This window comes from Fusarium poae, chromosome 4 (assembly GCF_019609905.1).
Source record: "Fusarium poae strain DAOMC 252244 chromosome 4, whole genome shotgun sequence".
In the NCBI taxonomy this organism is placed as follows: Eukaryota; Fungi; Ascomycota; class Sordariomycetes; order Hypocreales; family Nectriaceae; genus Fusarium; species Fusarium poae.
Window position 1 is genome coordinate 7,505,309 of NC_058402.1, and position 27,411 is coordinate 7,532,719.

A 27,411-nucleotide genomic window follows, 5' to 3' on the forward strand; every position below is an offset into this window, starting at 1 on the left:
AATGACCTCCTAAGTCTTAGGTTACAAAAATAAAAAGTCTAAGAGCTATAGTCTAAGGAGCATAAAGTGGCCTACTAATTTCGTCTCTTATGCTTCCAGCGGCCAATCTTTCCAATACCCTGAGGGCAAGGTATGTCATGTGAGGAGTTGGACCGGTCTCGGAACGTTGCTTGTGTATTGTATGAGTCCATCCTATCTAAAGCATATCCTGCAAGCACCTCGCTGAACATGATGCAAAAGACTACCAAACTACTCCTCATCTAGAAACATTCTCTCTCAGACCCTTAGTCCTCAATGTAAACTTTGTATCACCCTCTCCAAATGGTAATGAAAGCAAGTTATCCAGACTCTCCAAGTGCGCATCATTATCATGCCCAGCAATCTTGTTATGCCCATTACTCTTAAGAAGCGCATCTCTTAAAGCATCCCCATGGTGGTTCATCTCGCTGTCCGTACTATCCCTGCGACTCTCATTCAAGCTACTGTTATCGCCGTCCAATTGCGCTGACATGGTCGACATTCTCCCCTTGAGTCTGCCCGCCCATAATCCGCGAACGCCGCCTTTCTTGCGCTCTGGTACTTGATCGCTTCCGGCGCTACAGACGTAGAGCAAGTATTTGAGGTTTGGAAGGGAATGTCTGATGTCTACCACGCGTAAGCCTTGAGATGAGCAGAGAGCTTCGATGTTTTTGTTGAGTAGAAACCAAGCGTATTCAAAACGCCATTGTCCAGCTGTAGAGCCTCCGCGAGGTAAATAGAGTGGGAACTCCCTCCGCGAAACGGTCTTTTCTGATAACTGGGAAATATCGTCGCGTGCATATGATCGAGAACCGAACCAGTCTATCGGGTATGGTAAAGGATGCGATAGGTAAAACTGTAAATGTTTCGTGAGCAACGCAACAAATCCCAGGCCAGCCGATAAAACATCCTCAGAGATGTGTTTGGCAGTCGAAGCATCATATGTCGAATTCGGAAGCGGTATATTGCATATTTGGAACGAAAGCGGTGGCGCATTAGGGATTGGTGTAATGGGGAATATATCCGCAAGTTCAGAACATATGCGCCGTCGCTGCCCTCGGATTTGTTGCTGCGTTTCTTCGAGAAGCTCTTTAGAAGCAGTCAACTTCTCTCGGTTATTGGCCATATCCGTCTCCGCTTGAGCTTCAAGTTTTCTTCCTTTGGCGATAGCTTCGCGCCGGGTCCTTATCGATTCCCGTAGATCATCCCGTTTCTTTTGCGCCAAATTGTTGGAGCGTTGTTGCGCGGCCACATATTTTTCCGCCGCAGAGACAGCTTCTTGCGCCGTTTCTGACTTATCGACCGGCGAGTCATCGAGCATATTATTGATTTCCTCCATCAATCGATGTTGCGTCTCCATTGCGTCTTCTATCGAGCTCTCCAAGTTGGCCAACTTCATGAGCGCGGTATATGACGACGTCGGTACTGTCGGTGCTTGTTTCGGTTCCGATATCTTATTTGGAAAGTCGAATGAGTAAATGCCGTCTTCGAGATGAAATACCAGTGCGTTTGGAGGAAAGTTTCGATCCATAAGAGTGCCTATGAAGTTGAGGCGGCGCAGATCGATTGATTCGTCGAGGAGAAAGGTCCATGTCTCGGATTTCGGTCGTCTTGCCCAGACTCGAATGATTAACGAATCGCATCTTGAAATAACATGTGTGCAATTTTCCAAGCTGAAGAATTTAAAGTTGAAACTCTAGAAACAGTCAGATCTTGCCATTGTTTCTCAAACGACACTGTTCTTACCGTCGCTCGTTCGCGCACCTCGCTGATGTAAATAGGCTCAGCGTCGCCATCCACATGCAATGAATAAAAGACGTCCCCAACGGACTCTTCAAGAAACGACTCTAAATTCTTTTGTCTTGCAATAGGATTGGCATGCGCCAAACTCAAGCTCGTCCTGCGTTTCTGCTGAGGTCGCAAAGCATCATGTCGCACATTATCCTTCCTCAAGCTCTCCGACGATCGCGACGGATGTAATTGGTCCGTTTCCCTAAGAACGGGCAGCTTAGTAGCCAGGTCAGCGTCGTCTGCAGTTCGAAGACTGGTGGGCGCAAAGGACAAATTGCGCAGCCATATTCCGCGAAGGTGACGAAGCTTGCGATTCTGGGGGAGAAGACGCGGGCGACGAGGTTCGGCGAGAGAAGACATTTTTTGTTACATGCCGCGATTGCGCAGCTGATTGTCCTGGCGGTTATGACATTGGAGGGGAGAGAAGATGAAGCTTTTGAGAAGCAGTTGAGGATGAGTTTCGGTGCGTGGGGGAGTCGTCATCGTAAATGAGAGCTCCGAGCTTAACTGGAATCGCGAATCGCGATAGTTGCATACCCGCTTTAATGGCATTTGACTGAGCTGCATAAGAGACGAAATTAGTAGGTCGCTTTATGCTATTTAGATCATATCCTTTGGTTATTTATTTTTGTACCCTAAGACTTAACTAACTTTTCTGCTATCTCTACCTCCTCCCACTTGGCTTTTATTACCTTTGCATTCGGTACTAAGAGTATTTCTCTATGTTGCCACTATACCGAAAAACAATATTTTAATATAATCGAAGATACTTAAGTTTTAATTTTAGTATATGCAAGAAGGCAACACCAGGGCTAAGCTGTATCATAACATCACCTACTCCATCAACCTACCCCGGATCTAAATGTCAAGTGAGACATTTACAACATCTTGCATCATTAAAAGTATTAAAAATATTGACCGCTGGAGTAATAAATTTTCGGTAAATAAGGATATCAGTTTATGATTCTTAGAAAAGACCTTTAGGAAATTTGTTAATTTATTAATTTATTTAAAGCTTAAAGGTCAATTCATTTACCAACTAACCTTGCTCCATGGATAATGAATCCAAGATCTATTATCTCAAAGCCTCCAGATCATCCGTCTGCCCGAGTAAATTCACCAATGGTAAAAACAACTTCTCATCTTGACCGCCGGCCAGAATCTCCTTCAAATCATCCCAAGTCTTCCAATACCAACCCGCACACTTCTTTGGCTCAAGAATCTTGGTTCCATCAGCTTTGATCTCTGAGTCGTTCTAGGGTAGCATACCTGAGGCTCTGCATTTTCGTCCACCGTTTCACAGCGCACAAATATCGTAATATAGTGCTTCTTCTCACTCTCAAAGACGTCATTCGTCACAGCTACGACCTTGACGGCGCGAACTTGGAGGCCTGTCTCTTCGAGGGTTTCTCGCGCTGCGCATTCGAGGAAGCTTTCGCCGTAGTCTAGATGGCCGCCTGGAAGCTGAATGGTACCTGTTACGCGGGATTAGATATATTTAGTCAAGGATTTGGGTTGTTTACCTGCTCCGTGACTGCCCATTCGCTTTCCAGTGAGAAACTTGCCATCGCGGGCATAGATAAGTGCTGCGACGCCGACGCGTGGGTTGGGACCTTCTGTAGACATTATGAATATTAATTCGTGAGAATGAGAGATAGAAACTTGTGTCATATAAAACTCAATTCAAGAGCGATGTTATTAGTTTTGTAAGTCTTAGTAGAACGCCCAGCCAGGCGCAGCATCAATTGTTTGTCTGATGACTCATCTCATAGGCGCATTTATCTATGTGCAACCCCATCCAGCAGTGAGCACTAATGAACTAGAAAAATAAATAATTGGAGAGGAGAGTCTATGAACAACGAGTCGGTCAAGTGTTGTTTGCTCAAAGGTGCAAATCAGAGTGTTTGTATTGACGCCCAGCCTGGGTAGTGGATAACAGAGAAATTAGCCTGTCCTAAAATATTGATGCCGCCAATGTAGGTAAAGCCCATAGGCAAAAGGCAACTTGGGAGATTTACCCACCGTGCATCTCTCTGAGATCTGTGTCAACGTATCGAGTGATGGCGTCCTACAGCACGCTTTCCGGATGACCTCGGAGCATGCTCGTAAGAGCATAAGCATCATCCAACTTAGTTTCCGCTGGTGTCGCTGTTATCATCAAACAGCTATCGAACTTGCGCCGAAGTTCCGAGATACCATCGTATGTGCGGGTTCCCCGGTTTTTGATCGCATGAGCTTCATCCAGAACAAGCCATTGTCCCATCGGCTTTTGGGACTCCAGATCATGTAGGCCAGAGAATAGGATCAACCAGGGCCGATACGGCGGTCGGGCGATTTTCCCTTCCTTGTACGCGGCAACGCCTTGGGCGTACTTCCGAGCTCGTGTAATCTCGGCAGCGACATAAGAGTAAGAGGTCACTACAATTTTGTACCAGTATAAGGAAAGAGGGTTCACTGAACTCCCTTCGGCAATGTAGACGGAGGGCATCTGTTCCTAATATTTGTTAGTGCTTGTATGTTCAAGGCAGCATGTCGACATTGTCAGTAGCGCATACATACCCTACCAAAAAACTTGGCAATTTCCACCATCCAATGATCACAGCACGAAAGAGGGGCAACAATAACGCAAGAATTTCCTCTGAGTGTACTGTTTGGAGCCGAAAGGGCAATCGTAGCAAGTGCAGACAAAGTCTTGCCGCGACCATAGGGGTCGGTCAGGATCATTCCCTTGAAGGGAGAGTCCTTTGCGTGAATTGCGGCTGCAACAGCATGTTGCTGGTGATGAAAGAGGGAGATGTCCTGTTTCAACCCAGGAATAGGGCCAGTGTGTGGTGCATGATGTCTCGAGACCTACAATGAGTCAAGGTTAGCATCAGGCATTCCAACATTGTCGGCATCAACGACTCACAGTCTCAGCGTTGAGTCTTTCGAGGAAGCGGATGAACTGTGGTTGATCATAGCCCGAAGCTACGGTCGACTCGTCTTCGCGAACCCTGCTATTCTCATTCTCATTGTCACAGACATATTCGTCAGAGTCGCCAGCGCCCTTTTCTTCCTGATTTGGGCTTTGCACCAACAGTTTCGCACTATCTCTGAAATCGGCCATGCCATCGCCAGGCGTCAAGGTCGCGATCCAAAAATCTACCTTTAGCAATTCGAGCTTAATCGGATCGTTTCCGATACTCTTCTCAAAAGCTTTAATCTCGGCGCGAGTTCTGGCAAAGGATTCCTCTGTTTCGTCCATGGCCATGGTTTCGAAGCCGACAATATCGGGTCTGATCTTAGTGCAAATCTGAGGGTGGGTGCAAAATTGCAGATGCTGTGTTGCCTTTAGTATAGATCAGCGGCGGATTTCGACGACACAGTGAAAGAACAAATACCAGATGTTATCTTGAAATAAAATAGGCAGCTGGTGTGTCTACTGTAGGCCGCGTTGTTTATCTGCCTGAGCGATGGCTCTCAACCAGTGTCGTTTACTGGAATGTTGGCTGATGAGAGTTGAACGAAGAAAGGAAAGGGATAAATGTAGGAGAAGGATTGAAGAAGGAGGGAGAGACGTTTTAAACCCGTGAGGGTGGAGGCCGGCTTCGTAATGATTTGCAGTAATTCACTGACAGTTGCACGTCACTGGCAGCGGCTGCGAGATAATTACTCGCATCCACCTTCATGGGCGATAAGAAACAAATGAGTAGGACGTTCTGAAATTTGTTTCAAGATACGGTAATGGAAATCTTCTAGACTTTCCTCTTCATTGTGGACGATGATGGTGACCCTTTGCAATAATGATGAAGCTGCAATTGGTAATCTGAATACACGTCTAAATAGAAGAAACCATCTACTTTCAACAGGTAGAAATAAAATCTGTAAGAAAAGAAGCGGTTCAAGTAAAACGTAAGAAAGATTAAAGAACCCTAACCTGGTAGATATCTGTGTTGTCACCGGCGATGTCCTTCGTTATTGTATATGACATTGTCTATTAAGAATTATTATAGTAATTAAGCTTCTTCGATCATGCATGTTATGTGATCCTTGCCGTATTCAACGCTAAGCTCCAAATATAACTCAAAAGCAACTCCAGACTACCACACTGTCGTCCAGTGCCATAAGAAAAGCAAAGCGAACGACCAAGGACGAAAGTCGCAGCGACCACAGGTGAAGGCCAACTTAATCCATTTACATGCCTACGTTCTCTGTGCCGACTAGGTCGTAGTCTAATGAATTCATCGCCAACAAAAGTGTAGCTTTCGTCGCACTTCGTATACGAAGACTGGTTTAGTCTGGCCAGGCCGGTATATACGTCCCCGAGTCTGAAGTTCCCATGCTGCCTTCCACCATGGCCCATGATGGCGTTGAGACAGTGGAGGTTAAGACCCTACCCTCCTATTGCCCTACTAGCAAACATACCGATATAACACGTAGTATGCTCGTCAGTAGGATGACAGGAGGACAGGGCCTCCACATCCACTGCCTCGACGTCAGTATGGCCCGTTGCAGAAAACAACGTGAGGGGTCTAGGCACAGGAGCATGTCCAACACTTGGTCATGAAGTAGGTTGTTGAGGCTATGCCTCCAAAATCGTCTTGATGACCAAGTATCATAGAGCCTAATCGCCCGATGTACCCGCTCTGCGGTTCTATTCAGTTCATTCCCACACCGAGCGCAACTGCGATGGTACACTTGATGTCTTCAACTCGAAGAGAGAGCTGGTTCTCATTCTGCTCAAGTTATTCCTTCCACCTTGTGACCTAATCTGTCGCTGCTAGGTCTTCGATCTCCTCCCCAGTCTCGTTGCTGTGTATAGTTCCCGCCTGCGCTTGCACCTCGGAGTTGAGCTCAACTAGCATGGAGTGGAGAGTGTACTGCTGGGCAGCCACATGGTGCTGCTACCTTCACCGCTTCGTGTTGACACCATGTCTTGCTGACTTCTTGAACTTTTTGTAGGCTTCGTTTGAGCGCCTGCGATACTGGGGTTGAGAACGAATCTTCGAACCCTTCTTGCTTAACACCCCGCAAGTTGATGCTCAATTACAGATTGTGATCGACGAAAGAAGCAGATGCGGAGCATCTGATAGTAACGCCGTTGGTGCTCCCCGCTGGGGTCCTTAGGGTCATGCCTGAAACAGAATGCTCGTAAAGGAGTTCGCCGAGACATTCGTTGCCAAACATCATTTGTGCTGGAGTTTGTCATGGATGATCCGGATATGTTCCGCCATATTGCTCTTTACCCCGAATGACTTGGGGCAATGGGGACATTTGAAGGGCTTGAGTTTCTTGTGAACACTCGATATATGTATCTTCAAGTCTTTCTTGTATGAGAATGACTTGTCGGCCAGTAAAGAAACTTTGACAGACCTACTTGACTCGAACTTGTCTTTTTTCTCTTTGGACCAGAACTAAAGAATCGATAAAGTTCGCTCGGCCCCCGTGAAACTAGTTTAGCACCAAAGAAGACAGATCAAGGGCATCCTGTCCTGGCATCTGTTAGGACTGGTACGTTCAATTTATCAGTTGACATACGTACCAAAAAATGTCTCAACCTCAGCCACCTACTGACAGCAACATGAAAGAGGGGAGACGGTAATATAAGGCCCTTTTATGCTTCCACTCTTTGCGGCGGGCCGACCAGTCGCGGCAAGTACAGGTAGACTCTTGCCAAAGCTAGGGGAAGGGGAATGTCCTCTCCCAAGAAGCCGGAAGCGCCATACCGGCTCTCCCCATTCATTTCTTTCACTCCAAAGGTTTCCGTAAGCCTGACAGCGGGACAAGCTTCAGTGTTCTAGAAGTACAATGGCCGATTCTCATCCATGTACTATCACGGAAGCTTCAAGTACATTCGCACCAGGACCATTCCCTTGAAAAGGGAGATCTCCGCGCAGAGCGCCGCTACTACGGGAGGTTGAGAGCCAAAAAGTTAATGTTGGGTTCCAATCCGGAAATGGCACTAACGTGTGGTTCGTGTTTCGAAACCTGTGACAGTTGGCGATTAGCATCAGATTGTCAACCATTATCTGCATTAACGACTCACAATATTGGTGAAGATATCTTTGAAGAAGAGGATGAACTTTTGTTAATCGTAGCCCGATGCAATGGCCAACACTTTAGTATAATGGTTCTCATGAAGGCTACGATTGCTGTCGGTGTCGCTCTCATCATCGTCAGTATCCTCAGAAGTGTCGTCATCGCTTCCCTGAGTCGGGGTTTGCGCTGGGGGTCTCGCATCGGTTGTGAGATCGGTAAAGCCATCACCAGGTTTCAACCTTGATCCATGTCGCCGGGTTCGCTGCTCGCCCGAGTGGTTGAGCGTAGATGTTAGATGGTATAGGTTGAATGGGCTTTTGAGGAAGTCAGTGACGGTTTTGGGAGGAAGAAAGGAAATAATAAACGCACACCAGGTGTTATCAAGCAAAAAAGGCGGCTGAGTGACAGCCAGCAGCCAGGGGTGCGGGAGACTGCGTTTGTGGCTTACCGACAGCTGTCGAGTAGTTTCATGAGGTACCAAGCTTGTTGTAACCAGTACTAGAATATACTGGGAGAGAAGAAGGAAGAAGAAGAAGAAGAAGAAGAGATAGAGAACAAGGAGGAACGGGGCGGATGCCGGCCTCGCAGTGAGGTACAGTAATCGAGGATGATAAAGCACCTCATATATATATATATATATATATATATTAGAGAATATTCAGTTGCGAGATTGAAGGAGTATTGAGGTTGAAAAGAAGAAGGAAAAAGAAGAAAGACTAATACAGCGGGAAATAAAGAATAAATACCTAGCGGACGATGTTAATGCTCGGAGATTCACTAACAGAAGCACGTCACCGCCAACGGCTGCCTGATAACAATCCGCACAAACATTTACCTCAAATTGTTTGTATGCAAACGCTGTAACGTGTCTGTGGATATTCTAGACTTAGTGTTGATGCCATGGACAAATACGGACAATTCATCCCAAACCATGGAAAAACATCTCTCTTGGCCTGTCAACTAGAGACTCTTTCATGGATTATCCCCACAAAGATCGTTACCCCGGATTATGACTGTGGGGAAGTGACGTTTTTCGGACGCGGCGCCGAAGACCGTTGGGGAATACTATCGGTGCCGAGGGCCGGCAGTTGTCGTGTAAGTGCTGAGAAAGAGTATATATGTCCCAGTCAAGACACTGGCTTTGTCGAGAGAATGTTGGAGTCTTCAATACTATATTTTCACAATGCTGGGTGCTGCTCTTCTTGCTTTGGTGGCTGTGGGCGCTGATTCTCAAGCATCATCGAATAGCCCAGTCGTTCAACTTCGCAATGGGTCATATTATGGTACTCACAACTCAATGTATAACCAGGACTTGTTCCTTGGTATGCCTTATGCCCAACCTCCTCTGGGTAACCTGCGATTCAGACATCCTCAGCCTTTGAACGAGACTTGGACCGACGTGCGCAATGCAACAGACTACCAGTCCAAATGTTACCAGTACGGTTATCCCTCAGGTCCACTATCAGGTGGCTCAGATGACTGTCTTCATCTCAATGTCATCCGACCAGCATCAGTCAAGAATGAGAAACTCCCTGTTCTTGTGTGGATACACGGCGGTGGTCTAGTCGGTGGTTACAGCGGCGATCCCAATTCCAACCTAAGCTGGATCATCGACGAATCCGTCAAAATGGGTTCACCAATCATCGGCGTCTCAATCAACTATCGTCTCGGAGCTTGGGGATATCTCTGGAGCTCTGCTGTCGAAAAAGCAGGTGAAGGAAACAACGGCTTTCGAGACCAAAGGCTTGCTTTGCAATGGATCCAAGAGAACATCGCTGCATTTGGGGGCGATTCGGAGAAAGTAACCATCTGGGGCCAGAGTGGTGGAGCTCGTGGTGTTGCATCTCAATTAACTGCTTTTGGAGGCCGAGATGATGGATTGTTTAGAGCGGCTATTCTTGAGAGTGCGACTGGATTCCATACCAACTTTCGAGAGGAAGATGTCGAAGATGCTCCGAGTTGGGATAAGGGATATAAATCGCTTCTCGAATCGACGGGCTGCGAAACTGCAAAAGACTCTTTACAATGTCTTAGAGAAGTACCATCTTTGGAACTCGCAGAGACCATCGGCAATGTCTCGTTCCCTGTCTATCTCGACATCGTTGATGGGGACTTTATCCAAGATGATCGCTCAGAGCTGATCCGACAGGAGAAATTCGTTCCGGTATCAATCATCAACGGCGTGGCAACCGATGACGGCGATTTCTTTGCTCAGAGAGGCGTAAACACAACACAAGAGTGGGAATCGTACTTGAGAAGAGAAGGAGCCAGCAACAGTACTATCGAAGCCATCTCTGCTTTATACCCTGATATTCCCCGTGTCGGTCTCCCTGCAACATTCAAAGGGCGTCCCTCGGGAGAGCTCGCTTCGTATGGAGCGCAATGGAAGCGCGCGGTAGCATTCGGAGGTGATAGAGCGATGCATGCACCTAGAAGGGCTTGGAATAGAAAATGGTCCGAATCCAATCTGACTGCGTACAGCTATCGTTTCGATGTTGTATCGGGAGATCGCAATCCAGTGCAAGGAGCTGGTCATTCGGTTGATCTACCGTTTGTCTTCCGCAACACGGAGCGTCTAGCACAGCTCAACGCTACGGAGCCCAGGCCCGGATCTTTTGATGGGTTATCAGTTTTGATGTCGCGCATGTGGATTAGCTTTGCAAGTGGTCTCAATCCCAATTTTGATGGGATGCAAAGCTCAGAGTGGCCAAAGTATGGAGTAGAAGAAGGTAGAAATATGGTGTTTCATATTGACAACTCCTCTGTGGCATATGTGGAGGAGGACACCTATAGAACCGAGCAACTGGAGTACCCGGATCGCAAGTTGTGGAAGACAGGACTACAGGCTGGTATGTAAATAGACAAAGTTGTTATGAATAAGATATTAGTTGGGAGCTTGAAGATGGGTGGTCAATCTTTTATAGGAGACTATTGACAACCCCTTCTGTAGAACTATCTTCTAGGTTATAATGAAGTAGGCCGAGCCTAAGACGAGCAGTTGAAATGCCATGGAAGACTGTGTATCCAGAATTCCATCCTCTCATATAAGCAAGGTTTACGGCGCTGCATTCAGAGCATCGGAGCACTGAGTCCGTCTCAAGTTATCGTGGTCGTGGAAACAAACACCGATATATTCTTAAACCTTGAACCCTCCTTTTGCCAACCACATTAGGGCATCGGGACCCAGGCCAGAACTGTGCTGGTGAGGTCCATTAGAAGTCAGAAGGTGTTCGAACACCGAGTTTGACGTGCCAGACAAAGCCTGGCGATTTGAGTTGGAACCACAACAGCAGGTACTGCTGGGAAGTTGTGCAGCGTGAAACGTTGGCGGCATGAGTGCCAGGGAGGACGAATTGGTATTAGGCGTATACAAGTACTCTGAAAAATGTTAGGAGGAACTCTGGCGGGAATGATGGGCTTCAGGTTTACCAAAGCGGTCACCATATTTGAGGTGAACAGACGATCCAGAACTTGGTTGTCCCCAAATCGATAATTGATCCGCAAATGAACACGAAGCAGCTCTTCGAATCTGTTGTGGCTGATGTACGTGCAAGTCGCCGATATTTATTGACATGTTGATGGGCTGCCTCGGTCGCACAGGTGGTTTCAACGCAGGCTTGCTAGACCCAGTGTTGGGCTTTGGTTTCGTTGCCTGTGGTTTAGTGACTTGGTTCTTCTTGGCAGTCTGTTTGGTAACTGGCTTCTGGGCCTTTTTCTTGTCTGTCTTCTTGCCAAACATCGTCACGACTTGTGCTGGGCAGTGAAATAAAAGAGTATGTTAATGACAGTGGGTGAGTGAGTGGATGAGATGTAAGAGTGAGAGGTTGGAAGGGGGTTTACTTCCAGGTGGTGTATTAAAGAAGAAGTGATGAATGAATTTGAGAGGAAGGTACACTTGGAGTGTTTAAGTAAGATAGCTACTCAAAATGAGGAAGGCAGTGAATCACGGATGATGAAAGCGCTGGAATATGACTCCAGGAGAGTTAGGAAGGTCGGTATTTTAACGAGACAAGTCTCTATAGTTGACTACACGGTACAAGAAAGCCAGAAATAAAACAATATATCAATATGACTTACCCTTTTCATGTTTGATGGTAGTGATAAAGCATGTTGTGAAGAGAGTCCAAACCAAATGGATACCTGTGTTGTCTGTCACCTGCGATATCGTTCATCATCGCATTGGACATTATTTATTCAAGTCATAGGAATTGACCTTTCTTTACTATGCCATATCATCCTTCCCATGTTTGATTCCAAGCTCCAGTTCAAACTCACAAGTAGTGCGAAATTACCACCTTGCCCAGTACCATGATCCTAAAAAACTAAAAAGTTGCCAGGCAAAGGTCTTGATTCTTAGGGTACAAAAATAAGTAATCTAAGAACTATAGTCTAAGGAGCATAAAATGGCCTACTAATTTCGTCCCTTAGCTCACGCCAAAGAACGACGCTAAAAACCAACTTACAAACAGATACACAAACTAACAACCACATGGAACAGTTGATTGAGAGCCACGAGATGAACGTCATGAGTGGTAAATTGCATTGGAAAGTGTATGTAGAATAACCAATTGAGTAAATTTTGAACGCCTCCAAGTTTATACGCTTAAAAAAAAGGCTCAGCAAATGTTGCTAGCAATAATAATCTTCATCAGTTCGTACCCATATCCATAACCGAAATTCTACGTATATATATATGTAAAGATCTGAATTGGGCACGAGTTGGTTCGTCCCTGGTGAATCGACTCCCCATCGGGAGGTGACTAAGTCCTGGCAGATAGACCATCCGCCAGAAACTTGATATGCCTCGGCTGCATGAGGCTTGAAAATAAAATCACCGAGCCGGCGAACCGAGGCATCTTGACACGCCTCGAAGGACCTGCCTACGCCGCTGAAGCAGGTCCTGCAAAAAAGGTCTCGCCCAGCTCGCCCGACAGTCACGGGAAAGGCTGCGACGGCGCAAACAGACCGTATAGTGCATCCTGCGAGATATCCTTCTCTTGATCGTTCAAAAAGTCAAGAAGACCAGGCGAGTGACCAAACGCAGGATCAAAGTGATCCATATTCGGGATGTAGTCTGATGCAGTGGCGGACATGTAAGCGCCTGTTGGCGTGGATGTGTTGGGCGCTATAGAGTTTGTTGAAGGTGCCATGGCGAGCGGGAAGAAGAAGCTCTCATCGAGGCCAGCAGGGTGAGGCTGTTCGGTACCAGCAGTGCCGCTTTCCTTGATACTAGTCTGGAACTCGCGAACCATGTCCTGTAAAACGCTGAGGGGCTTTTTAAGACCAAAGTTGCAGCCGACTTGTAGTTCGCTGAGACATGTCCAGAAGAAAGAGATAGGTTCTGTGAATTGGCCTCGTTCATGACGCTCTTGGCGAAGTATGACAATTACGGCGGAATAGACTGCGTATGAGAGCAAGAATGGCGCACGTCGGAGTGTAAAGGACTCGCGATATCGTCGGACAACCTTTTGAATCATCAATGCGCTTTGAATACAAGCTTCTTCACCCTTTCGCTTCATGGCTTCGTCGGTGTGGCGTCTGAGATGACCCTCCTCAAGGAAAGCACGGTGTAGTAGAATGGTGAGAGCGTGGAATGTCGTGCTAAACATCTTAGTTAGTATCTCCAATATGGCATGGGGTCAGTTGGGTCGACTCACTGTGGGGTGATTTGATGGGGAGGAGGTGTGACGGTGGTGGTGTCGTCAGGATCAAAGCGCAGGTGACTTGGGAGACTACTCTGCCACTTCTCAAACTCCCTCTCGATGGATTCCTTCTTATTTAAAAGATACTCGGTCGTGTACTTGACACACTGAATTCCATAAAGATCGTTGATCCTCGTGGAGATCTGCAATAGACGCACAAGACTGCTGAATGTTGACACTGCATGAGCTGGTTGGCGACCATACGGCGGAGGAGCTGAACCTGGTGATTTGGGATCGATATAAGGTTCCCACTCTTCCAGTTCCTCAAAGGTATCAAGCAGCTGCAGGGGCACTCTAGCTTGAGCCGAGGCGAACATGCAAGGTCGTCCAAGATACAAGGCCTGAGTAGCATCCGTTGTGAAAGCAGCCCAGTAAAGACGCTTGCGCATCTCCTGCTCCAAGTCTGTCCTTAGCACGCGCTGCTCATTGACTCCGCCAGTGCTCTCATAATCGGGACCGAGCATCAAATGGCATCCTAGATCAATAATCATACGATGCGCTGTTCCTGATAAACTCCATCCCGCGCTTGGTTTGCCTTGTGATACCAAAGATACACTTGTGAGTAGTAGAGCAAGAGCAGAAGGAATGCTGGGCTTGTCGAGTTCATCTATTAGAAGCTCACGGAACCGATCGTAGAAGCGTCTGCCAACACTTTGAGGATCGTCGGGATCAGCGCGGAGACATGGACGATCGCTGTAGAGGGACGTCGAGTAGAAAATGGCGTTGAGAAGGAGTTTATTGGCGAAAGGGCCTCCGCCGCTAGCAAGACTGTCCATGATAGCAGGTCGGTACGAGATGAGGTAAGCATAGTGCTGTCGGTTAAAGTGCAAGTCGAGAAGATGCTTGGCAAGTTCGGGGTCTACTCCGTCCAGATCCATCAAGTCTCTCGGATTTCGAAACATGCGCGCTTCCCGCTGCCGTTGTAACGCAGCATTGCTTATAAGTCGAGCTTTGGAAGCTGATATAGCATCATCACCTTTTCGGGTCATCTTGTTGATGTTTTCTCGGTGTTGCGCGCGGGATGTAGGGTTCATGATACTAGCGAGACCGTGGACTGCAGACACATAGCCGTTTTCGTGGAAGACACCAGCGACTCGAGCTTCACTGGGCGATAATCCTGTACCGTCTCCATTGCCGTCGTTACTTATAGGTCGAGGAACAGATTTCACAGGCGGAAGTTCGGCAGAGTCGACTTGTGTTGCGCTCGCTCGTGAGAGGATCGTGTTGAAGCTGTCGAGTCTCGGTTTCGTTTCTCCGTCCGTCGGACCAACGCTACTTCGCGGCGGCGAAGATAAGAAACTAGCGCCAATTTCCTGCGCAATCGAAGACGCCGTAGGAGTCGGAAGAGGGCTCGCAATCGCAGCGGTCGAAGCAAGGCGACTCAATCCGTGTGTGGTATAATCCTGCGAGGCGCGAGACGGGTGGTCGGCATCCATGAGCTCAGCTGTCCAAGCCGATTGCATCTCGGACGAAAGGATACCGGCTGCTTTCATGTGATCGAGCATGGCGGCGACGGTGGCCTCGAGGCTCTGAACGCGAGCGCGGGACGGTCTGGGTTCTCGTCGGGCATCGTGAGGGTATACGCATGGTAGACTGTTGGTGCTGCATTCAACACATTGTGGGCGCGTGCCGTCGCAACGGACTTTCTTTTGTCGACATGGTGTGCAAGTCTTGCAGAGAGCGCCACCGGATGAACCTTTGGATTCTCGTCCGCTTTGACGTTTGACAATTTTGTTTGGATTTGTCATTTTGAGATCTGGGGGACATGACATGGAAAAAGAAGAGGAATGGGAATGAAAAAGGAATTATAATCCCGTTGCTATTCGAATTGTCGGCTCAGGTGAGCGGCATCGGTGTTCCGGGTAGTAACTACCTAATGCACTGAAAGCTTCACTAGACTTGACTGCTTCCCGTTCCCGCGGGGAGCATCGGGTCATATTTCAAGCCCAAACGGCCCACTGTGGAATTAGCGCCCGACCACTAGAATCTGGTCCCAGGCCAGTCTTCCCCAGATCCAGCCCGGGTCCACCCGATACACTCCTCGGATGCGGTTATTATCGTGATTGTTACTGGTCAATAAGAGCATGGGTATTGATTAGGTGGTCATGTTCGGAAATGCAAGGCTCAACATGTTGTCATTATTTAGAGCACTAGAAGTAGATTTATTGATGTGAGGTTGTCAAAAGGCAAGAATAGCCAATGTTGATAGTCACAGCGGGCATATCTCGGGGCGGTTCGGTGTCGAAAGAGAATAAAGTTCAATATCAACATCTGGGGTAGCTAAAACTCCCCGGGTTTCTACCGTTCGAACTCGAGTAATATGCATGATTAGGCTGCAGACGGATGAGAGGGTGGTGGGGATTCACATGTCGAGCCCTGCCACTTGTGCCTCAGGGTATCAGAAAAATTGGCCGCTGAGAGCATAAGAGACTAAATTAGTAGGTCACTTTATGCTCCTTAGACTATAGTTCTTAGGCTATTTATTTTTATAACCTAAGACTTAGGAGGGCATTTTTTCTACTACCCACTAGCTTGTGATCTCTTCCCATGTCTATGTTCAAGGTTGAACGTTCTGATATCCACTGCCCAAGTCACGGGATATTGATATTCATGTTGCCGTTCGGCTATAGTATTGTACACTCACTAGCTGCCTGATAATCTTGTTCAACCTCTGTCACGATCTGCGTTCCTGCGTCAAGATCCGTATCCAGTCCCAGCTTAATCTCCTCCGCTGTCTCTCGCATCTCCATTGCATAAAGTCGTTCCCTGACCGACAATGCCTGTCCCAAATAATCGGCTCCAATGCAATCGCTCTCATAATCCAATAATATCCCCATCATGTCCTCGTTCCGATACCCGTCTGTTGCCGCCGCATATACCATGGTGAGAAACTCTGGTACAAACATGGCCCCATATGGACGAGCGCTCTCACACTGCTGCACGAGAGCAATAGACTCATCCACACAATCATGTACATCTCCAACAAGACTTAGATTCTTGTCCCATATCTGAAGAGTGTGGTTGATCACTGATGTCATGGCGAGGAGTATCGCGTATGCAAATCTGTATGAGCTGCGTACTCTTTTTGACATAGGTTGTGCGTTGGGTGCTGCTGCTGCTGCCGTTGCCAGCGCGATGAGTCGCCGTACCTTTGGTATCTCGAATTGGATAACGTTGTAAATACATTGTAGTTGGTGAAGATGCTTCTTTGGCGAACGCATAAAAATAGAAACTTCAGCTAGTGTACCAGACTCTAGACTGATGAAGCTTCCTTGGTGATACTTGACAGGTCGAGGAGTGCCTATTGTTTCGCATGCTTCCCAGAACCACGGTCCTAGTTCGAACTGAGGATTCAAAAAACTTGCCAGGACCTAAAATCAGAGTCAGTTTAGATATCCATCGGATTTGCCGGAATCCTTACCGCTAACTGTGTCAGTCCAACCATGTATGGCTCCAGATCATCTAGTTGCTTTTTCAAAACAGCTTCCCGGAATAGAACTGATATTATCTCGCGATGTCGTTCGACTGATTTACGATCAATCCAGTACTATGGGCGGATAGGTCAGCTTAACTTGACATGCCAGTTTACAGAAAGAACTTACATGACAAACGAACATGACTGAAACAATCTGCATTTTCATCCTGATGGTTTCCTTTGGATCAACAATCGCCTTACTCGTAGCCGCCAGTGCTTCTCCATAGTGCGTCAGCCCTTCGACCCTCAAACTCGGACATTGCTGAGATCTATAAAGGGTAACCATGGCAGCTACACATGAATCAAGTGTCGAATTGTAGCCGATCTGAGCCACTAGTTCTGGGATGAGTTTCCCACCGAATGCCCGAATATCAAAGCGGCAGTCTTCGGTCTGAAGAATGTGGACTAGTGAGGATGATACCCTGGTTTGGGCATTGCTTGGACTTCGTCTTGGGGATGATATGATTATCTGTTCGTTGCTGTTTTCGTTTTGAAAAGAAGAATGGAATTTCCATCTCTTGACACCATTTCCAACACATGATATTCCAACGCGTCTACATCTTCCACATGTTGGTTTAGCTTGGTCGCACTTTTCATGTCAGTCATTGTATTTCTTATCAGGGGATAATAGCTCACTCTCTTCTTTTGTCTGCGACATCCGTCGCATCCGAGACTAGACGGTGTTCCTGGCATAGTGAATTGCAGAAACAAAAATTGCTATTGATGAAGCTTAATTCATTTTTGATGCTTTAGTCGTTTATATGCCGTTGATGTCTTGTGAAAGGTCCCACACTCCGATGATCCTCGGCGATGAGCGAAGTGACCTGACGTCGAATTTGACTGCGCCTTAAACTCGGGGCGGAGCAACAATATGATATGGCAGTGACAGGGGATCGACAGGCTTACTCAGGGTTCCACAAGTCGGAATGTTTCAACCTGTAGGGCTGCTAATTAAATTAAATGTCCGATGATGGGCGGATGCATGTCTACGAACCATTCATTATTTCTATTTTCAAGGCATATGAAGTCCTCAGGGTATCAGAAAAATTAGCCGCTGGAAGCATAAGAGACGAAATTAGTAGGCCACTTTATGCTCCTTAGTCTATAGCTCTTAGACTAATTATTTTTGTAACCTAAGACTTAGGAGGTCATTCTTTCTGCTACCCACTATCTAGCAAGTGTTCTTCAGCTGTCAGCGTCGTCGGATCTGACTAATTTTATGCCCCCCTTACCAAGCCGAGTAATCTAACTACTGAGTACTCAAGTCTGATAAGGGAATGTAATTGTCTTGTTGCCCTACAATCAAGGTTGAGTCTTCCCTATTGGCCCGCACCTGCAATTCACCAACCCGTCTGTCCTCAGACTGGCCATTCCATGCCTTGACAAGGTCTATTTCAGATCCCAGTCCTTTGATTGAACCCAGTATCGCTGACTTGAAATCCAAAAAATCGCATTCCGCATCAGACCATATCTTGCTCCAGAGGCCATATTTAAAATATAGTATCACCACACTGACTGTAATAAGTGCAGAAATAATCAGCAAGAACAATGCAGACAAGAAAGCTCCGATGCGAAAGACTTGCAGCGTAATTTCACCACTCATGGGCTTAGTCTTCCGCAGTAGCATAACCTGAGCGGCTCCGCTACCCTCGAGAAAATGGTCAAGCAAAAGGCGAAGACCATCTTCAACCGCTTCAATAACATCTTGATCGGTGACGTCCTTACGCTGGGCCCTGCTCTGTACATTCTCGACATTGCGACGAAAGGAATCGCCCAGGACGGATGTATACAGGGTCGTCAGGGTCTGCGATAGATACCCGACTCCATGAAATGATATGTTGGCCAAGGCTCTAGTTGGATCAATATCAGATGCATCAAGCTGCAACAAAGTGACTGATATGTTCTTTGCGTCCGTATCGACACTGACATTGAAGCGAGACGGTGTGAACCAGACCTCACACTGAGTCTGGTTCAACATGGAGTAAGCATCGCCAGCTAAGAACCCGTACATGTAATGCGACTGGTTGTTGACAGCTGCTATTGATGTTGTGAAATCCCCGTTCAAAACTCCCCAAGTCGGGAAGCCTGCCCATGGGCCGTTGGGAAGAGAGCCACCAAGCCAGTATCCTTGAGGAGCGTAGATCCCGCCGGGCGTGCTCACCATGTCTGACTTGAAAAACGACAGTTGGCTGGATTTGTTGTAGTGACAAGAGACGTTGGTATAGTATCCGTCCTCAATGAACGAATATCCGCGGATGATAGCATTCGGATCATCCGGGTAAGTAGGCTGCAACAGTCCCACAGCCGACCCAACACCATATGATCGGCCGTGATAAAAGTAGCCCGTGCCATCGAGTTTTTGGTAAGTTGGAGTTGAAGAATTCCGCGAAGAAGCTTGCGAGACAGAATTGACCAAAAGACCCGTCCTTGCTATAGGGATGTTAGCGTTGAAAGGAAACGACTTGCGTGACAAACCTTTCCAGTTCACAAAAGAAAAAGTACCCAAATCTTGAGTCCCCCCGAGAAGTTTGTCGCAAGACACAGCAGGGGCACAACGAGTTGCCCAGTATTCAGACGTTGCTTGGTTAAAATCAGGGACTTGCACCATCGTTTCCTGTGTTAGCTCATTGATGGTCGGTGTGATTGAACCAGCCCAGAGTGCAGCAGGGATCTGCAGGAGTAGCAGGAAAACCACAGAGATGAACGATACCCACTTGCTACCCTCAAATATTGGAGACTTGGCCGTCATGGCCTGTCGAAGCTTTAGTGTGTCGAGTTTAAGTGGATTTCTGTATAGCCTGGCATTGGTATCTAGTCCAACGAGGGACGTGACGACATAAGTCTGGCCAAGAGCAAGCACAGTCGAGAGAACCTGTACAGTGATGGAGATCCAGGTCCGGTTGTCTCTGATGAAATGAATCGCACCATCAGAGGAAAATCCCTTGGCCTTGGAAAGCGGCACAGCTATCACAGAGAGGAGAAGGGAGAGTGCAGAAAGGAGAGGAATAATGAGAAGCTTCATCCACATGATGAATGTAAGCTGGAATGAAAGAGTAACGTGATATAAAGCAATGCAATGGTTTCGCAACTCGAAAGCTTTTGAGGAAATGAATGAATAGCTATGTAGTAGTAGACTAGACGGATACCCTGATATAAATCAACTGTCTTACGAATGTTGAATCAGGCTGTCACAATTGTTATTGCAGTGAAGCTGAAGATAAAAGGAAAAGCCTCTTGTTTCAGGTTTTCAGCTCAGCCAACATGATGGTTCATTTTTCAACCACTAAAACAATCATTCTCTTAGTTAGCTATAGCTGAACTTCTAGCAGGGGCTGTTCGGCCAACAACTGGTAGCATATTAGCCGCGCGCCAATGTTCCGCAGCAGCCTACCTTAGTACAGGGTGCCGCATAAATCAGCCACCAACATGATACGCTCGCTGTTTTTGCTGTCATTAATATCGTGGTTCAACTTGGCCAAGTCATTGTGCATGTCGAAGGTGTTCATGAGTCGGGGGCCTCGGAAAATGCGAAAACGGGGTTCCTGTCGCCCTGATCTTCACTTTGAGGCTCGGGCGGATGTTGCTCCATCTTGAACGCAGAAACCCGAGGATGTATGGCAGATCCATTTGTCTGTAGATTCTATCATTGGTTGTATCCTCCGGGCCGTAGGTACTGCCAACAGTCACAACAACCTTATTTTTGTCATCTGATATCGTGTCCATCCAAACCGTGGTGGAAAATCGGGTGGGGCTGTGACATGTGTCGAACTGTTGGCAATCCCCTCTTATTTCTGGAGTTGTCTTGGAGGATTATTGGATAGCATCATCGAATCAGTTGACACTAATCGAGATGTGTTGTAGACGGCATGCCTTGCACTTTAATATCCAGCTCAGCCGGCTGAGTTACCCTCTCTTCACGGCGAGTCGACAAGAAACCCTCTTCAAACATCATCGCTGTGTTAGTAAACGGGAATAGCTTCACCCAAGTCAGCAAAGTGTCTACCAGCAACTTCCTATACAACAATAATCATGTTTCTCAACTGCTTCAGATGCGGACAAGAGAACCGCAAGCAGGCCGTTCTCGAAGCCAACAAAGACATTGGCACCGACACCGAAGGTCGCGAATTAGACGACACCGCCATAGTCCCTGCCGACGGTTTCCTAGGTCGATCAAATTTTCGGCTACCAACATACGAACCCAAGGACAGTCCCCGTCCACACCGCTCCCATGCAGATTATGTCCGGTTAAGCATCAAGGATATCTTGTCGACCATGCGTAAAGAATCCCATCTTGCACGCTGTATCCTTTTTGAAACTGCCCGACTCCAGAGATCCTCACGTTCAGGGAGGTCACTGAAGCTTTCCCAACACGACCGCATACTCGATTTACAGCTGCTTGAATTGGAAAAGGTGTTACTAAACGGTAACGAACTGATCCGCGGCCCACGGAGCGATAAGAACCGGGAGAAGCAAAGCCTCATAATCAAAGGAAAACCGTTTAAGAAAGCTCTTCGTATGAAATCTTCTTTCCTACCAATCATATCATCCTATTCCTTCTCAGCTGCGATGTAACGATACTAATAACGACGAGGGAACAACAGGAACAGCAAAGAAGTCACTTTTGGAATTGGCGAAATCTTTCAATGACCAAATTCTAAGAGAGTTAGAGAATGGCTTGCAACGCAAAGAAAAAGTTGATTACGAACAAATTAATGAGAAAATCACAATCTTAAAGATTGAGCTTCAGAAGGTTTACAAAGAGGTGAAGGATGCATATAATTCCGAGAAGAAAAGACAGGGGCAGGATCAGCGTGCCCAGACTGATGACTCGGGAGCAAAGACAAAGTCCAGGAGAAATCGCTCCAGAGCTACTAGCCTGGACACGGGAACGCCGATCACACAGGGTCAAGATAGCACTTAATAACTTATACTTAGCTGCCTGCAGCGACTAGATAGTACATAATTCTTTTGAACACTTATCCATGAGGGACCCCCCGTACATTGCTTCTTCCTCTATTATCCGCTACTTGCATGCTGCCACACAGCTATACCACTCATTAGAGCCATAAGAGTCCAGTGGTACCCCATATAAGACGTGGTTGGCCTCCCCAAAAATCGAAAACCCCCTGACCGCTCTGTAGAAGACCCATGGTTTTCATAAATCATGGCAACTACATCGGAGCTCCTTGGACGATGTGAGCTCGATTTACTACTGCGTCCCAGAGAAACGAGTTCCCATACTGTACTGTACAGGCCACTCTGTGCTTCTGACGAAACACGCCATTCAAAATTTTCAGTCCTGCGACTCCCCTCGTGTTCAACCCTCATAGAGAAGTTGTAGCGAGGGTTTGATCGAGACCGATGAAAGGACATGGTGACTTGGTTGGAGGAAATGTGATAACTGGGTACACCTGGAAGTTGGAAAATGAAACGTTCGCCAGATTTGTTCGAAGAGGCCATTGCATCTCCAACAAACTCAGAACCAGGATATAGGTAAACAGGTCCTTGCAGTCCGCGTGGCATGAGAGCTGCGTAAAGAACACTTGAGCCAGGCTCGGAGATGAAGAGTGCCATGGTGGAAGATGAGTTTGTCCATGTAAGTTGCATAGCTTGAGGGAAGCCAATGCTTAGGACTTGGTCTGAGATTTCAGATGGTGTTCCAGGAGTTGAGGGACCACTTGAAGCTTCCAAGTTGTAATTATCTTCGAGAGATGGAACGAATGGAGGGAATATCATTGTGATTGCGTGTAAGTGGTGTTGAACGAACTGGATGTGATATTTAGTGGTCGACCTGAATTTTGGAGATGGAAACTCACTGACTGATGGTGAACTGGTATCTGATTTGATTTATTTCCTATATTTTACTTTATTACTGATAGTTTATATACTGTTTATTTCGTCGTACAATATTTTGTCTGAAGCTTTGATATCTTGACCTCGAGCGCTGGGTTCATCCATTTACGGTTAGTGCAGTTTTGGCAGTGGACCGCCGGTATGTGCCCAGCTGAAGTGTTCACGCCTGTCTGACATGCAACGGCTGTGGCTCAAGCCAGCATGTTGGATCGGATCGTCCCAGCCCCCAGAAGGCATCTTTACCTTTGAGAGAAGAGATGGGAAACATGATTGGTTATTGACAAAAACTCAATAATTATGGCCGGTGCTATCTATCCTAAAACGATACAAACCATGCGTTGCCCCTGCTTTTCATCTGACACTCAGCCTTGCCAAGGTACACAACATGAATTGGGGGTTCTTAGAGGTTTAACCAATCGTCAAGCTAAAAATCTCAAACGACCCCAAAAGCTTGATCTTGCTGCCCCTGTTCTGAGATGTTAATGGTTGAAGGACATCTACTCATTTACTAGGTTGATTGTCTGGGCCGAGTCTATTATACAGAGGTTTGTGGGACTTGAATCCTTTCTGTGTTAATGTCAGTATGAGGCGAATACGGATACTTAAAAAGGTTTAATGTGCCGCTTGAATTTCGCTCTGGAGACCGAATTTGTAGAAATAGACGGTGTCAGTATGCCTTAGATGTTGGTAAATAAAGAAGAAATCCTATTCGTTGAACCAGTATCTTTTTTGGTGCACATGATTACTTTTGCTGAGCCTCAATTTCACCACGAATTACTATCGCCACTGAGGCCGACTCTAGGCTACAGAGTAAAGTAGGCCACTGATCACGTTTATTGACTCCCTCCCAAACTTTGTGCCTGCAGTAAACCCATTGAAGGAGAGAAAGAGTCGAAATAAATCATCTAACTTACCTTTCAATGACTTAGTAATCGTATTGAAGCTGCTCAGGTTCAATCCATGGCCAAGGCCGCTTAATTATCCCAGCATGGAATGTAGACAATAATAACGTCATTAGAAGAGACGCTACAGTAACCTTAACGAATCCCTCCACTAAACCTGTTTTAAGCTTTGCATCTCCAACCGCTTCGCATTTCCTATAACGACCAGAGCCCAAGATGGAAGTTCCAGGCATCTGTAGCCCTCCAAACCTGGCCGCTTCTCCACAATTCAACGACAACCGTACCATGTTGCCGACGCTGATCCCTGGGTTACCCCATGTTTTTAACCAAACTTCAAGGATGGAGACCAGGAATAACGCATCTCGGTCAGAAGTCCATGATAATGGTTTCTCGTATATAAACGGGTAATCCCCAATACCCCTCGTCTGTCGTAATTAAACATCTTGTGCTTCTCCTTGTCTCAGGATATCTTCCATCATCCCTTGGTCAATTACAATGAGAACCTGGTTTGGCCGCGGCAAGAAGCTGCAGCGTGCAGTCACATCATGCTGTCTCTGCGCATTTGTCCTTTACGGCTACGACCAAGGCGTATTTGGAGGTATTCTTGAAAATGAAGACTGGTTACAACAATTTGGTCATCCCGGTGACACATTGACCGGCTTCATCGTTTCGAGCTACAACTTGGGATGTCTTGTCGGCTGCTTCATGAACTTTGTTCTTGGTGAGAAGCTCGGTCGCAGATGGACAATCTGGGTCGCTATGGGATGGATTCTTGTGGGAGCTGCGTTACAAGCGACAGCATTTACACGTGGCCATCTTATCGTCGGGCGAATCGTTACTGGTGTTGGTACTGGACTCAAGACTTCTACAGTACCTATGTGAGTACTAATACGATACAGCGATCATCTAATCAATTACTGACACCCTTCAGGTACCAATCTGAACTCTGTGAAGGCACCAAACGAGGTCGTCTCGTATCAGCAGAAGTCATGTTTGTCGGTATCGGCATTGCATTTGCCTACTGGTGGGACTTTGCCTTTAGTTTTGTCGGAGGAGCCTTTGCTTGGCGCTGGCCTCTCGCATTCCAAGCAGTGTTTGCCTTTTGGGTCATCTTTGTTGTGTTCGGCGTACCCGAATCCCCACGTTGGCTTCTCAATCATGGGAGACGACAAGAAGCGACCGAGGTGCTCTCAGCTATCTACGACAAGCCCACCGATCATCCCGACATCGTTCGAGAAGTCAATTCTATCGAGGCCGCTTTGTCGACTGAGGCTGAGGCTGAAGGTAGCACGACTTGGGCTTCCACCTTTCGGAAGGATAAAGTCAGCACGGGATATCGAGTTTTCTTGGCCTGGTTTGTTCAGTTCATGAATCAAGTGGGCGGTATTAATCTGGTGGTTTACTACATCCTGAGTAAGCATTCATTCTTCCGTGTACTACATACAGTCAAGACACTGACATATTACAGCCGTTCTCACCACCAACGTCGGGCTTGAACACAGACTTGCGCAAATCATCGCGGGATGCATTCAACTCATGTTCCCCATCGGCTCGCTTCTTCCCACTCTAGCGTTAGACAAGATGGGTCGAAGATCGACCATGATGTGGGGATCCGCTGGACTTTCTTTCTCCATGATGATGGTAGCTGCACTTCTATCCCAAGCAGATGATACATCTAGAGGAAGATCATTTGCTGCTGGGTCGGTTGCCTTCTTCTTCACGTACATGCTCGTCTTTGGCGCGAGCATGAACTGTGTTCCCTGGGTTTACGTCCCTGAGATTCTTCCTCTCCATGCTCGAACTAAAGGCACTGCTATTGGAGTTAGCTCAAACTGGCTTTGGAATTTCACAGTGGTATGTGTCTATCCATATTCATCCGGGCACCTCAGCTAACAAATAGTAGGTCATGATCACACCCATCCTCATCAATCGCCTCCAATGGAAAGCCTACCTCATCTTCATGGCAACCAATTTGGCTTTTGTGCCTATCATTTTCTTTTTGTATCCAGAGACTTCCAATCTGGCTCTTGAAGAGGTTGATTACATCTTTGCTCGAGGTGGAAATGCTGTTGATGTGGCTCGGGAGATGCAGAAGGAACTTGCTCTCCATGGGCACTTGGCTGACGATAGATATCTCCAAAGGGCGAGCAACACGACCGAAAAGACAAAAGAGAGGCACGATGAGTTCGTTGAGCATGCACATCCTTGATTTATTTCTACTAAATAGCTTGCGGATGTATCCCGACATTGTCGATGACAAGATATGAGTGATTCTCAAGTTGTTTGATTATCAGCATCAAATAAAGCTCCTTTGTCTTTGTGTTCCAAACTTGCATGTGACCGTGTCACGTAGAACAATGTAGAGCCGACCCCGTTTCCACCAAGCTCTCTGTGAATCAACCTCCCGCTGCCAGGTTCCTCCCAATATCCATGAGTCGCTCAGTTGGGCAGTTCAGTTTCCACCACTTTGTCAGTCGATGTGACCATGTCCTTATCGGACTGAGCGCGGAACCATGCGTCAATATCGTACTGGAGAGCATGAGGATTAACTTGCTCGTACAATGTTGTGGCTAGGGCAGCATGGACTTCATTTTCCAGGTCCTTCATTTTCATTAGGTCTTCCATGGCTGCGTGATTGGAATGCCCTCGGGCTCTCTCAATAGCTTTGTCTACAGCTTCCATATGCGACACCAGGCTCCATAGGAAGATTCGAAAGTTGGGGTAGGATGTCGGCTGAGGTGCTGTTTCTTCGATGTTGCCCGCGTTCTGCAAGGATGCACCATGGGAAAGACGGTTGCGATCCTCGCAAAGAGGCATTAGCATCTTGACCACCTCGAGAATGACGTCTTTGCTAACAAAGAAAGACGGGATGAAGTTGCTACAATGGAAAAGAAAGAGGTAGAGAGAATCCTTGTCGAGCATATCTCCCAGCTTCAACTCGTTGTCTCGTTCATGATACTGACTGATATTATCGACATTCGAGCACAGTGCTTCGTGGATGGATAGCACAAGTCTGGGATCGAGATAGTCTGTCTTGTCGACCCCGTACATGGCCTGACAACACGGTTAGTGCTGAAAAGTAGTAGCCCGTCAAGATACGTACCGTCACCTCTGCGGTCAGCTCTCGGACCACCTCGACTGCTTCAACGTGGGCAAGCTTGCGGTTGAAATCGAAGAAGGCAGTCACACCATCCTTGCGTGAGCGAGCTCCGTTTTCGAGACCCGGGCCGCATTCTTCCATGATTGCGAACAACGTGTCGATGACAGATTTATCCTTGTCATCTGACATCACGAACGTGTTCCAAGTCAGATCAATTTTGGATCTCAGGTGTTTAGGCGGGTCGGTCACAAATGGATGAATTTTGGCCATCTTCTTAACCAGACCAGCGACGAAAGAGACTTGCGTCTCGGTCCCTTCTGAGGGACTAGCACCGGAGTCTTGCATGTTCTGCCGTGGTGATGCTGACATGCTATCAAAGGCGACTGTTGAGGTGGGATCTCGGACGCGAAGCTGCAGTAGTGTCTTGGAAGGTGAAGGAGGACCGATGAGAAAAGATCGGTGTGAATTCTTTTAGCTGTATAATCGTAAACAATTTCAAAATGATTCCATAAACACCGATTCGGGCCCACTGAACCCGGCAGCCACCCGTTT

The 27,411-nt window shown here is 47.2% G+C and overlaps 11 protein-coding genes across 11 annotated transcripts; 3 read left to right on the plus strand and 8 right to left on the minus strand.

Moving 5' to 3' along the window:
* Nucleotides 1–256: 256 nt before the first annotated feature.
* Nucleotides 257–2,169, minus strand: FPOAC1_012525 (uncharacterized protein; the record flags this gene model as incomplete). The annotated part of the gene is made up of 2 exons (XM_044856879.1): nucleotides 257–1,714; nucleotides 1,765–2,169. 2 exons carry the CDS (start codon nucleotides 2,167–2,169, stop codon nucleotides 257–259), a joined length of 1,863 nt encoding a protein of 620 aa, XP_044704192.1.
* A 715-nt stretch (nucleotides 2,170–2,884) lies between these two features.
* FPOAC1_012526 (uncharacterized protein) lies at nucleotides 2,885–3,435 on the minus strand (the record flags this gene model as incomplete). The annotated part of the gene is made up of 3 exons (XM_044856880.1): nucleotides 2,885–3,031; nucleotides 3,079–3,284; nucleotides 3,333–3,435. 3 exons carry the CDS (start codon nucleotides 3,433–3,435, stop codon nucleotides 2,885–2,887), a joined length of 456 nt encoding a protein of 151 aa, XP_044704193.1.
* Nucleotides 3,436–3,877: 442 nt separating this feature from the next.
* FPOAC1_012527 (uncharacterized protein) lies at nucleotides 3,878–5,059 on the minus strand (the record flags this gene model as incomplete). Its single annotated transcript, XM_044856881.1, has 3 exons — nucleotides 3,878–4,303; nucleotides 4,369–4,659; nucleotides 4,718–5,059. The coding sequence occupies 3 exons, from the start codon at nucleotides 5,057–5,059 to the stop codon at nucleotides 3,878–3,880; spliced, it is 1,059 nt and encodes a 352-aa protein (XP_044704194.1).
* Nucleotides 5,060–7,695: 2,636 nt separating this feature from the next.
* FPOAC1_012528 (uncharacterized protein) lies at nucleotides 7,696–8,298 on the minus strand (the record flags this gene model as incomplete). The annotated part of the gene is made up of 4 exons (XM_044856882.1): nucleotides 7,696–7,776; nucleotides 7,835–7,851; nucleotides 7,936–8,141; nucleotides 8,276–8,298. 4 exons carry the CDS (start codon nucleotides 8,296–8,298, stop codon nucleotides 7,696–7,698), a joined length of 327 nt encoding a protein of 108 aa, XP_044704195.1.
* Nucleotides 8,299–9,010: 712 nt separating this feature from the next.
* FPOAC1_012529 (uncharacterized protein) lies at nucleotides 9,011–10,684 on the plus strand (the record flags this gene model as incomplete). The annotated part of the gene is made up of 1 exon (XM_044856883.1): nucleotides 9,011–10,684. One exon carries the CDS (start codon nucleotides 9,011–9,013, stop codon nucleotides 10,682–10,684), a length of 1,674 nt encoding a protein of 557 aa, XP_044704196.1.
* Nucleotides 10,685–10,963: 279 nt separating this feature from the next.
* Nucleotides 10,964–11,566, minus strand: FPOAC1_012530 (uncharacterized protein; the record flags this gene model as incomplete). The annotated part of the gene is made up of 2 exons (XM_044856884.1): nucleotides 10,964–11,205; nucleotides 11,257–11,566. 2 exons carry the CDS (start codon nucleotides 11,564–11,566, stop codon nucleotides 10,964–10,966), a joined length of 552 nt encoding a protein of 183 aa, XP_044704197.1.
* A 1,195-nt stretch (nucleotides 11,567–12,761) lies between these two features.
* FPOAC1_012531 (uncharacterized protein) lies at nucleotides 12,762–20,032 on the minus strand (the record flags this gene model as incomplete). The annotated part of the gene is made up of 7 exons (XM_044856885.1): nucleotides 12,762–13,428; nucleotides 13,485–15,087; nucleotides 16,174–16,900; nucleotides 16,951–17,076; nucleotides 17,132–17,395; nucleotides 18,521–19,434; nucleotides 19,480–20,032. The coding sequence occupies 7 exons, from the start codon at nucleotides 20,030–20,032 to the stop codon at nucleotides 12,762–12,764; spliced, it is 4,854 nt and encodes a 1,617-aa protein (XP_044704198.1).
* A 1,001-nt stretch (nucleotides 20,033–21,033) lies between these two features.
* Nucleotides 21,034–21,925, plus strand: FPOAC1_012532 (uncharacterized protein; the record flags this gene model as incomplete). Its single annotated transcript, XM_044856886.1, has 2 exons — nucleotides 21,034–21,517; nucleotides 21,606–21,925. The coding sequence occupies 2 exons, from the start codon at nucleotides 21,034–21,036 to the stop codon at nucleotides 21,923–21,925; spliced, it is 804 nt and encodes a 267-aa protein (XP_044704199.1).
* A 95-nt stretch (nucleotides 21,926–22,020) lies between these two features.
* On the minus strand, nucleotides 22,021–22,740 carry FPOAC1_012533 (uncharacterized protein; the record flags this gene model as incomplete). Its single annotated transcript, XM_044856887.1, has 1 exon — nucleotides 22,021–22,740. One exon carries the CDS (start codon nucleotides 22,738–22,740, stop codon nucleotides 22,021–22,023), a length of 720 nt encoding a protein of 239 aa, XP_044704200.1.
* A 1,514-nt stretch (nucleotides 22,741–24,254) lies between these two features.
* On the plus strand, nucleotides 24,255–25,968 carry FPOAC1_012534 (uncharacterized protein; the record flags this gene model as incomplete). The annotated part of the gene is made up of 4 exons (XM_044856888.1): nucleotides 24,255–24,637; nucleotides 24,691–25,172; nucleotides 25,228–25,613; nucleotides 25,663–25,968. The coding sequence occupies 4 exons, from the start codon at nucleotides 24,255–24,257 to the stop codon at nucleotides 25,966–25,968; spliced, it is 1,557 nt and encodes a 518-aa protein (XP_044704201.1).
* A 230-nt stretch (nucleotides 25,969–26,198) lies between these two features.
* On the minus strand, nucleotides 26,199–27,228 carry FPOAC1_012535 (uncharacterized protein; the record flags this gene model as incomplete). Its single annotated transcript, XM_044856889.1, has 2 exons — nucleotides 26,199–26,813; nucleotides 26,863–27,228. The coding sequence occupies 2 exons, from the start codon at nucleotides 27,226–27,228 to the stop codon at nucleotides 26,199–26,201; spliced, it is 981 nt and encodes a 326-aa protein (XP_044704202.1).
* Nucleotides 27,229–27,411: the final 183 nt, after the last annotated feature.